This window comes from Coregonus lavaretus (assembly GCF_964263955.1).
Source record: "Coregonus lavaretus genome assembly, chromosome: 5".
NCBI classification, from domain to species: Eukaryota; Metazoa; Chordata; class Actinopteri; order Salmoniformes; family Salmonidae; genus Coregonus; species Coregonus lavaretus.
The window spans coordinates 32125867-32141738 of NC_139992.1; the positions used below are offsets into that span (position 1 = coordinate 32125867).

At 43.3% G+C, this 15872-nt stretch overlaps 1 protein-coding gene across 1 annotated transcript in view; it reads right to left on the bottom strand.

The window, feature by feature from the left end:
- Positions 1 to 206: 206 nt before the first annotated feature.
- LOC311130147 (ubiquitin carboxyl-terminal hydrolase 15-like) overlaps positions 207 to 15872 on the bottom strand; it is a 43750-nt gene continuing 28084 nt past the window's right edge. Inside the window, exons 13-21 of the mRNA XM_084162834.1 lie at positions 15431 to 15619; positions 8933 to 9048; positions 8191 to 8499; positions 7907 to 7977; positions 6764 to 6879; positions 6384 to 6533; positions 1116 to 1219; positions 799 to 887; positions 207 to 564 (exon numbers count right to left, since the gene is read on the bottom strand). Coding sequence (XP_084018960.1) covers positions 304 to 564; positions 799 to 887; positions 1116 to 1219; positions 6384 to 6533; positions 6764 to 6879; positions 7907 to 7977; positions 8191 to 8499; positions 8933 to 9048; positions 15431 to 15619 — 1405 coding nt within the window. The 3' untranslated portion in view covers positions 207 to 303. The remainder of the gene's footprint in view (positions 565 to 798; positions 888 to 1115; positions 1220 to 6383; positions 6534 to 6763; positions 6880 to 7906; positions 7978 to 8190; positions 8500 to 8932; positions 9049 to 15430; positions 15620 to 15872) is intronic.

Sequence of the window (15872 nt, forward strand, 5' to 3'; positions counted from 1 at the left end):
TCAGAACAGAGCTTTACATTTTTTTTCCTCCAGAGTGGATGATTCATGTAGAATGGACATGGAGGAGACTCACTGCGACCTGGATAAGACCGGTCGGTCAGACCACAGACATCTATAGGCCCTGATTGCTTTAGTAATGTTGCTTGGGTGTTCCAGCACTGACTAACTTCTCAGTGGACAGTTTCCCCTGGTAGCCCACACTTTGTAGGGCTGGATGGGGTCAGAGCGCAGCCTCAGGGCTGGCCCACTGCTCTGTCTGTCGATATGGCTTTGGATGGATATTCCTGTCTCCGTTTCTCCAGCTCAGTTGGTTTTCATGGTGACGTCACAGCTAGGCTCCTGCTCCTCCTGCTTTTTCTCATTCTTATTGTCATTGACATCCTCTTTGTCACTCTGGACTGAAGCAGAGGCCCGCTGGGTTGAGGCGACGCTCTTCCTCTCCTCCTTCCCTTCTCCGTTCTCCTCCACCTCCTCTCTCTCCTCCTCCTCTCGGTCCAGATCGAAGTAGCCTGTTCCTTTCACTGTGTCCTGGCGCTGGTAGAACAGCACGTACGCTGCTTTGGACTGAACAAACACACACACACAGTTACACACAGCAGCACAGTAACTTGATATACAGTGTAGTTATAACAAAATGAAACTTGAGAACTGAAAAGCTATATCCAAATTGTTATAACATCATACACATTCAGGATGCAGGTTAATGGCTTACAGTACAGTATAATATGAAGTGCACATTCAATTCACACTGGGCAGTGCTGTGTATCTGACAAGATGTTAGAGGACCATGAAACTCACCACTATCTGATCTTCGTTGGCTGGAGAGACACTGCTGTCGTCAAAGTTGTACCACTTGCCATCATCCTTGTTCTTCGCATAAGCAGTATCTAAGTGTCCCAAAAATAAGATGAGAAGATCAGCATTTGTCTGCTACAAGCAAGCATTGAATTAAGACTGTTGGTTCAACTTCCTTGTTTGAATCAACTCGGAAAACACTATGGCTAGCAATGTCTGAATGTACAATTTTGAATACACATTACGTTCAAACGACGTCGTCTGCGCTTCTAGTGTTAATGACTAAATTGTCAAATAAGGAGACTTAAAATCAGACTTACAGTGTCCTCCTCCCATGCCTCCGTAGTGGTTGGAGACCGCAATGAGATCGTAGCGACAGGGACCAGTATTAGGGTCGATCAGGAACTCTGACATTTCCATGTCACTGGAGAGAGAATCACACAAAGAACCATTCATGAGGGGGAGCATTCCTTGTTTTCTCTTCAAGAGATATTCAACATTTGTATAAGTGATTTACAACTTAAAGGGATACTTCATTTTGGCAATGAGGCATTTAACTGCTTCCCCAGAGTCAGATTAACTTGTGGATACCATTTTTATGTCTGTGTCCTGTATGAAGGAAGTTAGAGGTTGTTTTGCGAGCCAATGCTAACTAGCTTTAGCACAATGACTGGAAGTGTTTAAAAAAAATATATATTTCACCTTTATTTAACTAGGCAAGTCAGTTAAGAACAACATCAACCCTGCAAGCAATTCAAGACTCTATTATTATGGTGGGAGATTATAATACCGTTTTAAATAGCTCAATGGACCGTAAAGCAAATCACACTACAAACTATCACCCTCATGCTCTTAAGGAAATCGTGAATGTCATGGATACATTACAACTAGTAGATATATGGAGGCTTAAATGTCCTGATCTAGTGAGATATGCATGGCGGAGACTCAATCAAGCTAGTCGTCTTGACTTCTTTCTTATGTCATTCTCGTTGGCACCAAAAGTTTTAAAAGTGTTGATAGGGGACAGAATGCGGTCAGACCATCATATAATTGGCATATACATTACTCTTACTGAATTTCCAAGTGGGCGAGGAAATTGTAAATTTAATAAAAGATGATAACTTGTTTTTAACTAGGACAGAGGAATTTATAACTGATTTTTTTCCGACATAACATAGGTACAGCAAATGCCCCTTATTGTATGGTACACTTTTAAATGTGCCTTTAGAGGCCATGCAATTCAGTACTCATCTCGAAAACAAAAGCAATTTAGGTCAAAAGAGTCCCATACAAAGGAAATAGAAGGTCTAACAGAACAGATAGATAGCAATAAAAACTAACATAGAGGATCAGAATAAATTAGAGGAAACACAAAAAGAAATGGAGAAACTTATTCAAGAAAGATCAAGTGTAATATATTATAAAAAATAAAGCTAACTGGATGGAATATGGGGAAAAATGCACCATATTCTTTTTTTAATCTTCAACATAGAAATGCTACCAAAAATAATTTACTGAAACAGGTTACAAATGACGGAGTCACCCATGATTCACCAAATTATATTTTGAAGGAAGAAACAAAGTACTTTAAGCATACGTTTTCGTTTCAGTCGCCTCCATCTCCAATAACTGAAGCTAATTGTAGAGATTTTTTTATTCTATTGATAATGTAAAATTAACAGCCATACAGAAAGACTCATAGGAGGTGAAATTACAGAGGAGGAACTTCTGGATGCAATTAAAGACTTTAAGTCCGGGAAAACTCTAGGGTTGGATGGCATACCAGTCGAGGTATACCAAACCTTTTTTGATATACTCAGAGGACGGTTATTAGCATGTTTTAACCACTCCTATGTAAATGGTAGATTATCAGACACTCAAGAAGGTCTGATTTATTATTACTGAAACAGGATACAAGTGGAAAATATAAAGATCCAGTCCATTAAAAAAATTGGAGGCCCCTTACACTTCAGTGATGTGATGCAAAATTTCTAGCAAAATGTATAGCGCATAGAATTAAAAAGGTATTGTCGGACATTATTAATTCTAATCAGACAGGTTTGGCTATTTCTCCGAAAGTTTTAAACTGTCAAGAGGAGTGAAACAAGGTTGTCCACTAACGGCATTCTATTTATTACGGCCATCGAAATGTTAGCTATTAAAATCAGATCCAACAATAATATCAAGGGATTAGAAATCCAGGGCTTAAAAACAAAGGTGTCATTGAACGCTGATGATTCATGTTTTCTTTTAAATCCAAAACTTAAATCCCTCCACAGCCTCAGAGGATCTAGATACACTTTCTAACCTCTCTTCGGATTACAACCAAATTATGATAAATCCAATATTACGTATTGGATCACTAAAAAATTAAAAAAATTACATTACCATGTAGTTTACCAATAAAATGGTCTGATGGTGATGTGGATATACTCGGAATACATATCCCAAATGAAATAAATGATCTCTTTCCAATAGTTAGCAAAAATAGATAAGATCTTGCTACCATGGAAAGGTAAATACCTGTAAATTTGTGGAAAAATCACCCTGATTAACTCTTTAGTATTATCCCAGTTTACCTATTTGCTTATGGTCTTGCCTACGCCTAGCGAACGGTTTTTTAAATTATATGAGAAAAAAAGATTCCATTTTATTTGGAACGGCAAGCCAGACAAAATTAAACGGGCCTATTTATATAATGAATATGAATTCGGAGGACAGAATCTGAAAAGTCAGTCAAATCGATCAATAATATAATAATACTTTTAGCAAAAATGTTTATTTTCAATTTACAATCTGTAGAAACAATGAGAATAGAAGGGTTGAGAACTTTTGTAAAACATCACAGTGCAGTTGAAAAATATATGGCAAATAGAAATCCAATATGGATGGTGTTAAGAGATAGATGGGTGGTGTTGAAGGATGGCACTAATAACAACAACTAATAACAACAAGATAACTAATGTAAAGCGTACTGTGTCCATAATAAGTATATAGGTTATAGGTTGAGAGCTTTTGTGAAAGAGCACAGTTAGAAAGATAGTCCCCTGTAGCTCAGTTGGTAGAGCATGGCGCTTGCAACACCAGGGTTGTGGGTTCGTTTCCCACGGGGGGCCAGTATGAAAATGTATGCACTCACTAACTAAGTCGCTCTGGATAAGAGCGTCTGCTAAATGACTAAAATGTAAATGGCATATAGAAGCAAACCGGATGGACATCATGAAAATGATCGGAGAGGCTGAGGAAGTTCATGAGTAAAAACAAACAAAATAGAATTATTGTAAAATTGACTGTGTCCACAAAATGTATATAGTATGTATAAGCTGGAAGTAGAGGCCTAAGCATTGTTGTTCACTAGTTTACTCCAATTAGGGAAGGGGTGGTGGGGTTGGAAAGTAATAAAGGGAAATATATTTTTTTAAAGGGTATGTATATATATATATATATATATATATATATATATATATATATATATATATATATATATATATATATATATATATATATATATATATGTATGTATATGTATTTATATTTATGTATGTGCATGTATATGTATAAATACAGTCGTGGTCAAAAGTTTTGAGAATGACACAAGTATTGGTCTTCACAAAGTTCGCTGCTTCAGTGTTATGAGATATTTTGTCAGATGTTACTATGGTATACTGAAGTATAATTACAAGCATTCCATAAGTGTCAAAGGCTTTCATTGACAATTACATTAAGTTTATGCAAAGAGTCAATATTTGCAGTGTTGACCCTTCTTTTTCAAGACCTCTGCAATCCGCCCTAGCATGCTGTCAATTAACTTCTGGGCCACATCCTGACTGATGGCAGCCCATTCTTGCATAATCAATGCTTGGAGTTTGTCAGAATTTGTGGGTTTTTGTTTGTCCACCCGCCTCTTGAGGATCGACCAAAAGTTCTCAATGGGATTAAGGTCTGGGGAGTTTCCTGGCCATGGACCCAAAATGTCGATGTTTTGTTCGCCAAACCACTTAGTTATCACTTTTGCCTTATGGCAAGGTGCTCCATCATGCTGGAAAAGGCATTGGTCATCACCAAACTGTTATTGGATGGTTGGGAGAAGTTGCTCTCGGAGGATGTGTTGGTACCATTCTTTATTCATGGCTGTGTTCTTAGGCAAAATTGTGAGTGAGCCCACTCCCTTGGCTGAGAAGCAACCCCACACATGAATGGTCTCAGGATGCTTTACTGTTGGCATGACACAGGACTGATGGTAGCGCTCACCTTGTCTTCTCCGGACAAGGTATTTTCCGGATGCCCCAAACAATCGAAAAGGGGATTCAACAGAGAAAATGACTTTACCCCAGTCCTCAGCAGTCCAATGCCTGTACCTTTTTCAGAATATCAGTCTGTCCCTGATGTTTTCCTGGAGAGAAGTGGCTTCTTTGCTGCCCTTCTTGACACCAGGCCATCCTCCAAAAGTCTTCGCCTCACTGTGCGTGCAGATGCACTCACACCTGCCTGCTGACATTCCTGAGCAAGCTCTGCACTTGTGGTGCCCCGATCCCACAGCGGATTCAACTTTAGGAGACGGTCCTGGAGCTTGCTGGACTTTCTTGGGCGCCCTGATGCCTTCTTCACAACAATTGAACCTCACTCCTTGAAGTTCTTGATGATCCGATATATGGTTGATTTAGGTGCAATCTTACTAGCAGCAATATCCTTGCATGTGAAGCCCTTTTTGTGCAAAGTAATGATGACGGCACGTGTTTCCTTGCATGTAACCATGGTTAACAGAGGAAGAACAATGATGTCAAGCACCACCCTCCTTTTAAAGGTTCCAGTCTGTTATTCTAACTCAATCAGCATGACAGAGTGATCTCCAGCCTTGTCCTCGTCAACACTCTCACCTGTGTTAACGAGAGAATCACTGACATGATGGAGCTGGTCCTTTTGTGGCTGGGCTGAAATGCAGTGGCAATGTTTTTGGGGGATTAAGTTCATTTTCATGGCAAAGAGGGCCTTTGCAATTAGTTGCAATTCATCTGATCACTCTTCATGACATTCTGGAGTATATGCAAATTGCCATCATCAAAACTGAGGCAGCAGACTTTGTGAAAATTAATATTTGTGTCATTCTCAAAACTTTTGACCACGACTGTATATTTATATATATTTGCGAGAGAAAAAAACATATGGGGGATTGGAAGTGATGCAGATAATTACATTGATGGAAGTTACAATCTATCTGCAATATTAAAGCTGATCTAACCCCTAACAAAAAAAGAAGAAACTTTTTGCAATGACAGCCTACCCCGCCCAAAAAGTGTATGGGCATGCATTACATTTACATTTTACATTTTAGTCATTTAGCAGACGCTCTTATCCAGAGCGACTTACAGTTAGTATGCATGTTAGCAACTTCCTTCAAACTGCTCGCAGAGACATAAAAATGGTATCCTCGAGTTCATCGGACTCTGGGGAAGTAGAACAAAATCCTAAAGTATCCCTTTAAGTCTTAGGGGAACAGTGTTTTTAATTTACATAATTTACTTGTTAATAAACTTTGACATGACAGCTTATTTTTACAGAAAAGAATGGCCATCTGGTCAAAACCGTACCTGAGTGGGAAATCGACTAATGAATCCAGCTTGTCCCTCATGTATCTGCTGTAGGAGAAACGTTTCAGATGGATCACTAGGACTGGAGGCAGAGACCACAGGTCCAGCTTCTTAGTGGCCTGCTGGTGCTCCTTGCAGTTCGGACAGTACCTGGGATAGATGGATGAATTATTATATTTTATTTGACAATTTAAAAAAGCATACCCTTTCTTAGTACCTGAGACAGCCAGGATAAATTACACATCTGACAAAATTACAGAAGATTTTAGTTCTGGGTTAACCGAGACTAATACCATGTTAATTTGTATTTTGAGTAAACTATTCTTTTAAATGTTCATTATTTTCTCTATTAGCCTTGACAATATGAAGGTAAGTCTCACCATGGGTCCTCAGCTCCGAGCTTCTCTTTGGTGGTGAACAGCTCGATGCAGTCTTTCAGCTTGAAGAAGGCTTTCTTCTGAGGCTTATACTCCATGCTCTCATGCTTCTCAAAGTCCTGTTCACAGGCAGAGCGAGATTTTGGTTATTACTTATTTAGTACAGTATTATTACCATCAAAGGCTTAAAGAGAGACATTCGTTCTACAACAGTGTTTCCCAAGCCTCTCCTCAAATACCTCCAGCCATTCCAACTATTTGATCTACAAACTAGCACACCAGGTTTGGGAAAAACTGTTCTAGTTTGAATGCATAAGGACAGACACATAGACATCCATACAGAGGAGTCTGACATGAATTGATATACACTCCTTTCTGTATTTATTTAGACAGTGACGCAAAAATTTGTACATTTGGCTCTATACTCCAGCATTTTGGATTTGAGATCAAATGTTTTATATGAGGCGACAGTACAGAATGTCACCTGTCATAATGATGAGTGAGAAAGTTACAGAGGAACAAAGATCATACCCCCCAAAAAATGCTAACTTCTCACCATTACCAATAACAGGGGTGGTTAGCATTATCGGGGGGGGTATGATCTTTGTTTCTCAGTAACTTTCTCACGTATCATTATTCATAATTCATTCATGATTATCCATAATCATGGTACCATTCACATTCATGTAGAAGTTTATTCTTATTTACAATAAAAGTGACTCCAAAATGACAATACACTATTCACCATTCAGTTCCTATTGGGCAAAACATTATCCGAAACACAACCAAAACAAACTGCAAATGCATCCAACAAGTCTGTAGAGTCACAAGCTTGTTTTAGTCTAGGAATATGGGACCAAATACTAAACTTTTGACTACTTTAATACCCTATAAGTTAATTTGTCCAAATACTTATGAAAAAAAAGTATTCCAATTGGGGGACTAGATACATAGTGAATTCATTTCTAAATGGTAAAACATATGTATGAAACTACCCTCACCCCTTATATGAAACATTTGATCTCAAATAGAAAATGCTGGAGTATAGGGCCAAATTTACACATATTATCTTCACTGTCCAAATAAATACGGAGGGTAGTGTAGGTAAAATGGTTTCTAGTGTTAAAAGAGAGTAGAAAGCCTTACCTCTATGATACTCTCATCAAAGTGTTTCTTCTTTACCTCTGGTTCCCAGTCCAAAGAGAGATAGGACCTGTCTGTTACAGGAAGAAAGCAATATACCCTTTAAGACTCATTGTAAAGGTGAGAATGTAATAGAAAGAGAAAGGTGGATTGTGCATTAACAACTAGTAGAGGCACTGCTTAGTGCTTACAATAAGTATAAATGTTACTAGAACGTTACCATGTTTTTATCTTTATTGGAGGGTTGCGACTTCATCTGCGTACTGAATGTAAAATGGCCAACTTACCACTGAGTCTGAGGTGTCCCTCGTCGAACCGGATCTGCCGCGGTTCCTCCTTGATTAAGCTGAAGTCCGTCTTGCCCATGTTGTTAAACTGGAATGTAAACAATCTATTCTTCTCCCCCATCGTCGTAGACGTCTGGTTCTGGTGACATTTGGTCCCCGAGTTCTCTCCCTCTGGACCAACCCCGTTCTCCAGCTCGTTGTCCCCGCCACCCACAGAGTCTTCTGATTGGCTGTTGTCGTTCTCAGAGGGCAGCTCCTTGTCCTGACTGGATTCGTCGTCTCCATCCTGCTCGTCAGTCTCCATCTCACCTGGAATGGAGTGGATCAGCCGATCAGATTTTGAAATAGCTTTATCGACAGGGGTTACATTTTTTATTTAACCTTTATTTAATGCTGAGACCACAGTCTCTTTCGTAGATGAGCCCTGCATGAACACATCAATAAAACAATCACTTATCCAGAGCGATTTACAGGAGCAATTAGGGTTAAGTGCCTTGCTCAAGGGCACCGACAGATTTTTCACGTAGTCGGCTTGGGGATTAGAAACAGCAACCTTTCGGTTACTGGCACAACGCTCTTAACCACTAAGCTACCTGCCGCCCCATCACATCAATTTACACATCAATTACAAAATACATCAAAGGGAAACACAACACACAATCATATGAAACAAACACATTCTTCAGTAAAAACGCCCAGGTGAGCGCATGTGTATGTGTTTGAGCGTGTGTGTGTTACGTACTGGGCGAGCCCTCCTCCATGACTCCATTGGTAGCGTTGCCATTGACAGTGTGTTCTTTAGAAGAGGGGGTTGTCTCCTCAGTGTCGTCCTCCTCAATGACAGAACGCACAAACCGACTGTACCATACAACACAAATACACAATATTAATATAATCAGTTACCATTCAATACATACAGACATACTTCAACAACATCTAACCGCTCAACATAATTGATATGCTCCCCCCGGAGAAAGAAACATCCACCCTCAAAATCATTCCACCCTCAGTGATGTTATTACTCAGTTCTTCAGTGCTCCAAGAGTATAAAACATTTCATGAGAAAACATATAAAATCGTGACATTGTGTCAAAGCCTAGTTTACACTAGAAACTAAAAAGGTTCCTTAGAAACAATGAAAAGAGCAATCAAAAGTATTTATATAGCCCTTTTTACAGCAACATCTGTCACAATTAGGCTAAGTACTTAACAAGAGCGCAGAGTACAAGGTTAGTTAGCGGCAGTTTCTGAAATGGTTACTAACCACCAGATGCGTAGCAGCAGCATGTTGTAAAGCGCATGTATGTATGTACAGTGCATTCGGAAAGTATTCTGACCCCCTGATTTTTCCACATATTGTTACGTTAAAGCCTTATTCTAAAATTGAATAAATTGCTTTTTTAACTCAAATCAACACACAATACCCCATAATGACAAAGCAAAAACGGAAATATCACATTTACATAATTATTCAGACCCTTTACTCAGAACTTTGTTGAAGCACCTTTGGCAGCGATTACAGCTTTGAGTCTTCTTGGGTATGACGCTACAAGCTTGGCATACCTGTATTTGGTGCAAGAGGCTAGCTAGCTCTCTAGCTGGAGGTAAGCAAACTTCTCATTTGGTGTTGAGTATAGCTTAACCATGCATTAGATCGTAGGTTGGTAGTTAGTGTAGTTTGGTATTGTATTTATTATTATAGGTTAGTATAGTTGTTGTTGTAGTATTGTTGTTATTGTAGGTTTCCGTAGGCTATTGTAGGTTAGTATCGAAGCACGAGGCTAGCTAGCTAGCGGGTAGCTACTGGTAACGATTAGCTGTCCCACTGTTAAATGTGCTTCTAGCCAACGTTTAATTTTTGCTGCGTTCTGCGTTATGTAAGGAACTAGACACGGACATGAATCATCTGTTTAGTGTGCTAACACACTCTTGGCAGTTTGTTGTAACCAAGTATTGGTGCTAATTGTGTGTTAATGGATGCTATCTTGCTAGTCAGCTACGGCGTCATAGCTAGGTATCGTGGGTAGCTACTGTGTCTTGGCAGTGTCTTCCGCCGTGCCGGCTGTAGCACGAAGCGAGCTAATTAGCCGTTTTTTTCGAACAGAGTCAGAGTCAACACAGTAGCCATTGTGTGCCGGGTGTAGCACGAAGCTAGCTAGCTAGCCGTTCTTAAAACAAAGCCAACACAGTGGCCATTGCTAGCTACCCAGCACGACCTAGCTACCCAGCACGACCAGCGGACGGTACGGTAGCAGCTAATTACAATATACTTGTCCTAGCTAGCCAATGTTGAATCATTGCTGCGCCATGAAAGGAACTTGACACAGACACGAATGATCTGTTTAGTGTGTTATCACACTATTGGTGGTTTGCTGTGACCAAGTGTTTGTGCTTGGCTGTGTGTTACTGGATGCTGGCATGCTGGTTAGCTAGTTAACACACTATTGGTGGTTTGTTGTGAGTATTTGTGCTTAACTGTGTGTTAAACTGTGTGTTATTGGATGCTAGCATGCTAGTCAGCTATGGTGTCATAGTTGGCTAGCTGAATAAAGTGGGTTTGAGTTTATTCCTTTAAACATTGAACAACTGTTCAGTGAAACAATTTTAGTTTCTGAGGTAGAAGTTTTTGGTGAGGGAGGCCCCCCTCTCTCCTCTCCCAGATGCTTAGCTCATTTCATTCCGATCTCCTCTGCATTTTTGTAGCCATTTGCTACAGCCTGTCAACTATGCCTCTGCCTATCCCTGTTCTCTCCTCTCTGCGCAGGCTACACAAACAACGCACAACACCGCGCGGCTGCTGCCTCTCCAACCTGGTGGTCCCTGCTCGCACCCCTCACCTGGAGTTCCAGGTCGCAGGCAGCCTCTGGAACTGCCGTTCTGCTGCCAACAAAGCTGACTTCATCCCAGCCTATGCCAACCTCCAGTCCCTCGACTTCCTGGCGCTGACGGAAACATGGATCACCACTGAAAACACGGCTACTCCTACTGCTCTCTCCTCGTCTGACCATGTGTTCTCGCATACCCCGAGAGCATCTGGTCAGAGGGGTGGTGGTACAGGAATCCTCATCTCTCCCAAGTGGACATTCTCAATTTTTCCCCTAACCCATCTGTCTATCTCCTCATTTGAATTCCATGCTGTCACAGTCACTAACCCATTTAAGCTTAATATCCTTGTCATCTATCGCCCTCCAGGTTCCCTTGGAGAGTTCATTAACGAGCTTGACGCCTTGATAAGTTCCTTTCCTGAGGATGGCTCACCCCTCACAGTTTTGGGGGATTTCAACCTCCCTATGTCCACGTTTGACTCATTTCTCTCTGCCTCCTTCTTTCCACTCCTCTCCTCTTTTGACCTCACCCTCTCACCGTCCCCCCCTACTCACAAGGCAGGCAATACGCTTGACCTCATCTTCACCAGATGCTGCTCCTCTACTAATCTCACTGCAACTCCCCTCCAAGTCTCCGACCACTACTTTGTTTCCTTTTCTCTCTCGCTCTCCTCCCACACTACTCACTCTGCCCCTACACAGATGGTAATGCGCCGCCGCAACCTTCGCTCTCTCTCTCCCACTACTCTCTCCTCTTCCATCCTATCATCTCTTCCCTCTGCTCAATCCTTCTCCCTCCAATCTCCTGATTCTGCCTCCTCAACCCTCCTCTCCTCCCTTTCTGCATCCTTTGACTCTCTGTGTCCCCTATCCTCCCGGCCGGCTCGGTCCTCCCCCCCAGCTCCGTGGCTTGATGACTCACTGCGAGCTCACAGAACAGAGCTCCGGGCAGCGGAGAGGAAATGGAAGAAAACTAAACTCCCTACCGACCTGGCATCTTTTCACTCCCTCCTCTCTACATTTTCTTCATCTGTTTCTGCTGCTAAGGCCACCTTCTACCACTCTAAATTCCAAGCATCTGCCTCTAACCCTAGGAAGCTCTTTGCCACATTTTCCTCCCTCCTGAATCCTCCTCCCCCCCCCCCCACCTCCTCTCTCTCTGTGGATGACTTCGTCAACCACTTTGAAAAGAAGGTTGACGACATCCGATCCTCGTTTGTTAAGTCTAATAACACTGCTGGTCCTGCTCACACTGCCCTACCCTATGCTTTGACTTCTTTCTCCCCTCTCTCTCCAGATAAAATCCTGCGACTTGTGACTGCAGGCCGCCCAACAACCTGCCCGCTTGACCCCATCCCCTCCTCCCTTCTCCAGACCATCTCCGGTGACCTTCTCCCCTACCTCACCTCGCTGATCAACTCATCCTTGACCGCTGGCCATGTCCCTTCCGTCTTCAAGAGAGCGAGAGTTGCTCCCCTCCTCAAAAAACCAACACTCGACCCCACTGATGTCAACAACTACAGACCAGTATCCCTTCTTTCTTTTCTTTCCAAAACTATTGAGCGTGCCGTCTTTAGCCAACTCTCTTGCTATCTCTCTCAGAATGACCTTCTTGATCCAAACCAATCAGGTTTCAGGACTGGTCATTCAACTGAGACTGCTCTTCTCTGTGTCACGGAGACTCTCCGCACTGCTAAAGCTAACTCTCTCTCCTCTGCTCTTGTCCTTCTAGACCTGTCTGCTGCCTTTGATACTGTGAACCATCAGATCCTCCTCTCCACCCTCTCCGAGATGGGCATCTCCGGCGCGGCTCACTCCTGGATTGCGTCCTACCTGACCGGTCGCTCCTACCAAGTGGCGTGGCGGGAAGCTGTCTCCGCACCACGTGCTCTCACCACTGGTGTCCCCCAGGGATCGGTTCTGGGCCCTCTCCTTTTCTCCCTATACACCAAGTCACTTGGCTCTGTCATATCCTCACATGGTCTCTCCTATCATTGCTACGCTGACGATACACAACTAATCTTCTCCTTTCCCCCTTCTGATAACCAGGTGGCGAATCGCATCTCTGCATGTCTGGCAGACATATCAGTATGGATGACGGATCACCACCTCAAGCTGAACCCTGGCAAGACGGAGCTGCTCTTCCTCCCGGGGAAGGACTGCCCGTTCCATGATCTCGCCATCACGGTTGACAACTCCGCTGTGTCCTCCTCCCAGAGTGCGAAGAGCCTAGGCGTGACCCTGGACAACACCCTGTCGTTCTCCGCCAACATCAAGGCGGTGACCCGCTCCTGCAGGTTCATGCTCTACAACATTCGGAGAGTGCGACCCTGCCATACACAGGAAGCGGCGCAGGTCCTGGTCCAGGCACTTGTCATCTCCCGTCTGGACTACTGCAACTCGCTGTTGGCTGGGCTCCCTGCCTGTGCCATTAAACCCCTACAACTCATCCAGAATGCCGCAGCCCGTCTGGTGTTCAACCTTCCCAAGTTCTCTCACGTCACCCCCCTCCTCCGCACACTCCACTGGCTTCCAGTTGAAGCTCGCATCCGCTACAAGACCATGGTGCTTGCCTATGGAGCAGTGAGGGGAACGGCACCTCTGTACCTTCAGGGTCTGATCAGTCCCTACACCCAAACGAGGACATTGCGTTCATCCACCTCTGGCCTGCTGGCTCCCCTTCCTCTGCGGAAGCACAGCTCCCGCTCAGCCCAGTCAAAACTGTTCGCTGCTCTGGCACCCCAATGGTGGAACAAGCTCCCTCACGACGCCAGGACAGCGGAGTCACTCACCACCTTCCGGAGACATTTGAAACCCCACCTCTTTAAGGAATACCTGGGATAGGATAAAGTATTCCTTCTAACCCCCCCCCCCCCCCCAAATTGTAAAGTGGTTATCCCACTGGCTATAGGGTGAACGCACCAATTTGTGAGTCGCTCTGGCTAAGAGCGTCTGCTAAATGACGTTAATGTGCCCTTGAGCAAGGCACTTAACCCTAATTGCTCCTGTAAGTCGCTCTGGTTAAGAGCGTCTGCTAAATGACTAAAATGTAAATGTAAATGTATTTGGGGAGTTTCTCCCATTCTTCTTTGCAGATCCTCTCAAGCTCTGTCAGGTTGGATGGGGAGCGTCGCTGTACAGCTATTTTCAGGTATCTCCAGAGATGTTAGATCGGATTCAAGTCCGGGCTCTGGCTGGGCCACTCAAGGACACTCAGAGACTTGTCCCGAAGCCACTCCTGCATGGTCTTGGCTGTGTGCTTAGGGTCGTTGTCCTGTTGGAAGGTGATCCTTTGCCCCAGTCTGAAGTCCTGAGCGCTCTGGAGCAGGATTTCATCAAGGATCTTTCTGTACTTTGCTCTGTTCATCTTTCCCTCGATCCTGACTAGTCTCCCAGTCCCTGCTACTGAAAAACATCCCCACAGCATGATGCTGTCACTACCATGCTTCACCGTAGGGATGGTGCCAGGTTTCCCCCAGACGTAACGCTTGGTATTACATTTACGTCATTTAGCAGACTTACAAATTGGTGCATTTTCAGGCCAAATAGTTCAATCTTGGTTTCATCAGTCCAGAGAATCTTGTTTCTCATATGGTCTGAGAGTCCTTTAGGTGCCTTCTGGCAAACTCCAAGTGGGTGGTCATGTAACTTTTACTGAGGAGTGGCTTCCATCTGGCCACTCTACCATAAAGGCCTGATTGGTGGAGTGCTGCAGAGATGGTTGTCCTTCTGGAAGGTTCTTCCACCTCCACAGAGGAACTCTGGAGCTCTGTCAGAGTGACCATCGGATTCTTGGTCACCTCCCTGACCAAGGCCCTTCTCCCCCGATTGCTCAGTTTGGCCGAGTGCCCAGCTCTAGGAAGAGTCTTGGTGGTTCCCAAACTTCCTCCATTTAAGAATGATGGAGGCCACTGTATTCTTGGGGACATTCAATGCTGCAGAAATGTTTTGGAAGCCTTCCCCTGATCTGTGCCTCGACACAATCCTGTCTCGGAGCTCTATGGACAATTCCTTCGACCTCATGGGACCTTATATAGAAAGGTGTGTGCCTTTCCAAGTTATGTCCAATCAATTGAATTTACCACAGGTGGACTCCAATCAAGTTGTAGAAACATCTCAAGGATGATCAATGGAAACAGGATGCACCTGAGCTCAATTTCGAGTCTCATAGCAAAGAGTCTGAATACTTATGTAAATACGGTATTTCTGTTTGTTTTTTTAAATACATTTGCAAACATTTGTAAAAACCAGTTTTGACTGTCATTATGGGGTTTTGTGTGTAGATTGATTAGAAAAAAATACAATTTACTCAATTTTAGAATAAGGCTGTAACGTAACAAAATGTGGAAAAAGTCAATGGGTTTGAATACTTTCCGAATAAACTGTATGCATGTAAGAGTGTGTGTGTGACCCACCAGAGGTGTAGCAGCAGCATGTTGTAGAGCTTGTCCTCGCTGAGTGTTCTGGGGACAGTGATGAGGAAGGGCTGGCCAAACAGAGGAGTGGAGGTGTGGTTGTACCCTGACTGCTTGTACTTTTCTCTAAGGTGGACTGGGATCACCACATGGTCTGTGTCCTCCAGCCGGTTCACTGCCACCTCAAAGCTGTACAACAAGGAGAGAGTTATTTTTCCCCCCATTAATTTAACCTTCATTTACCATGGCAAGTCAGTTAAGAACCACCGTTTGCAGGCTCGGCAACAACCAGATGCATCCGGTTTTCAGGGGAAATGGAAAGACCCTGTGACGCGACTACCGCTTTTGGACGTTAACAAGGCGACACTCCATCTTAATTCCTCCTCCACATTTACTGGATTGGTTCAACAGTGCAGAAGACAATCTGTTCTGTTTTTTTCTT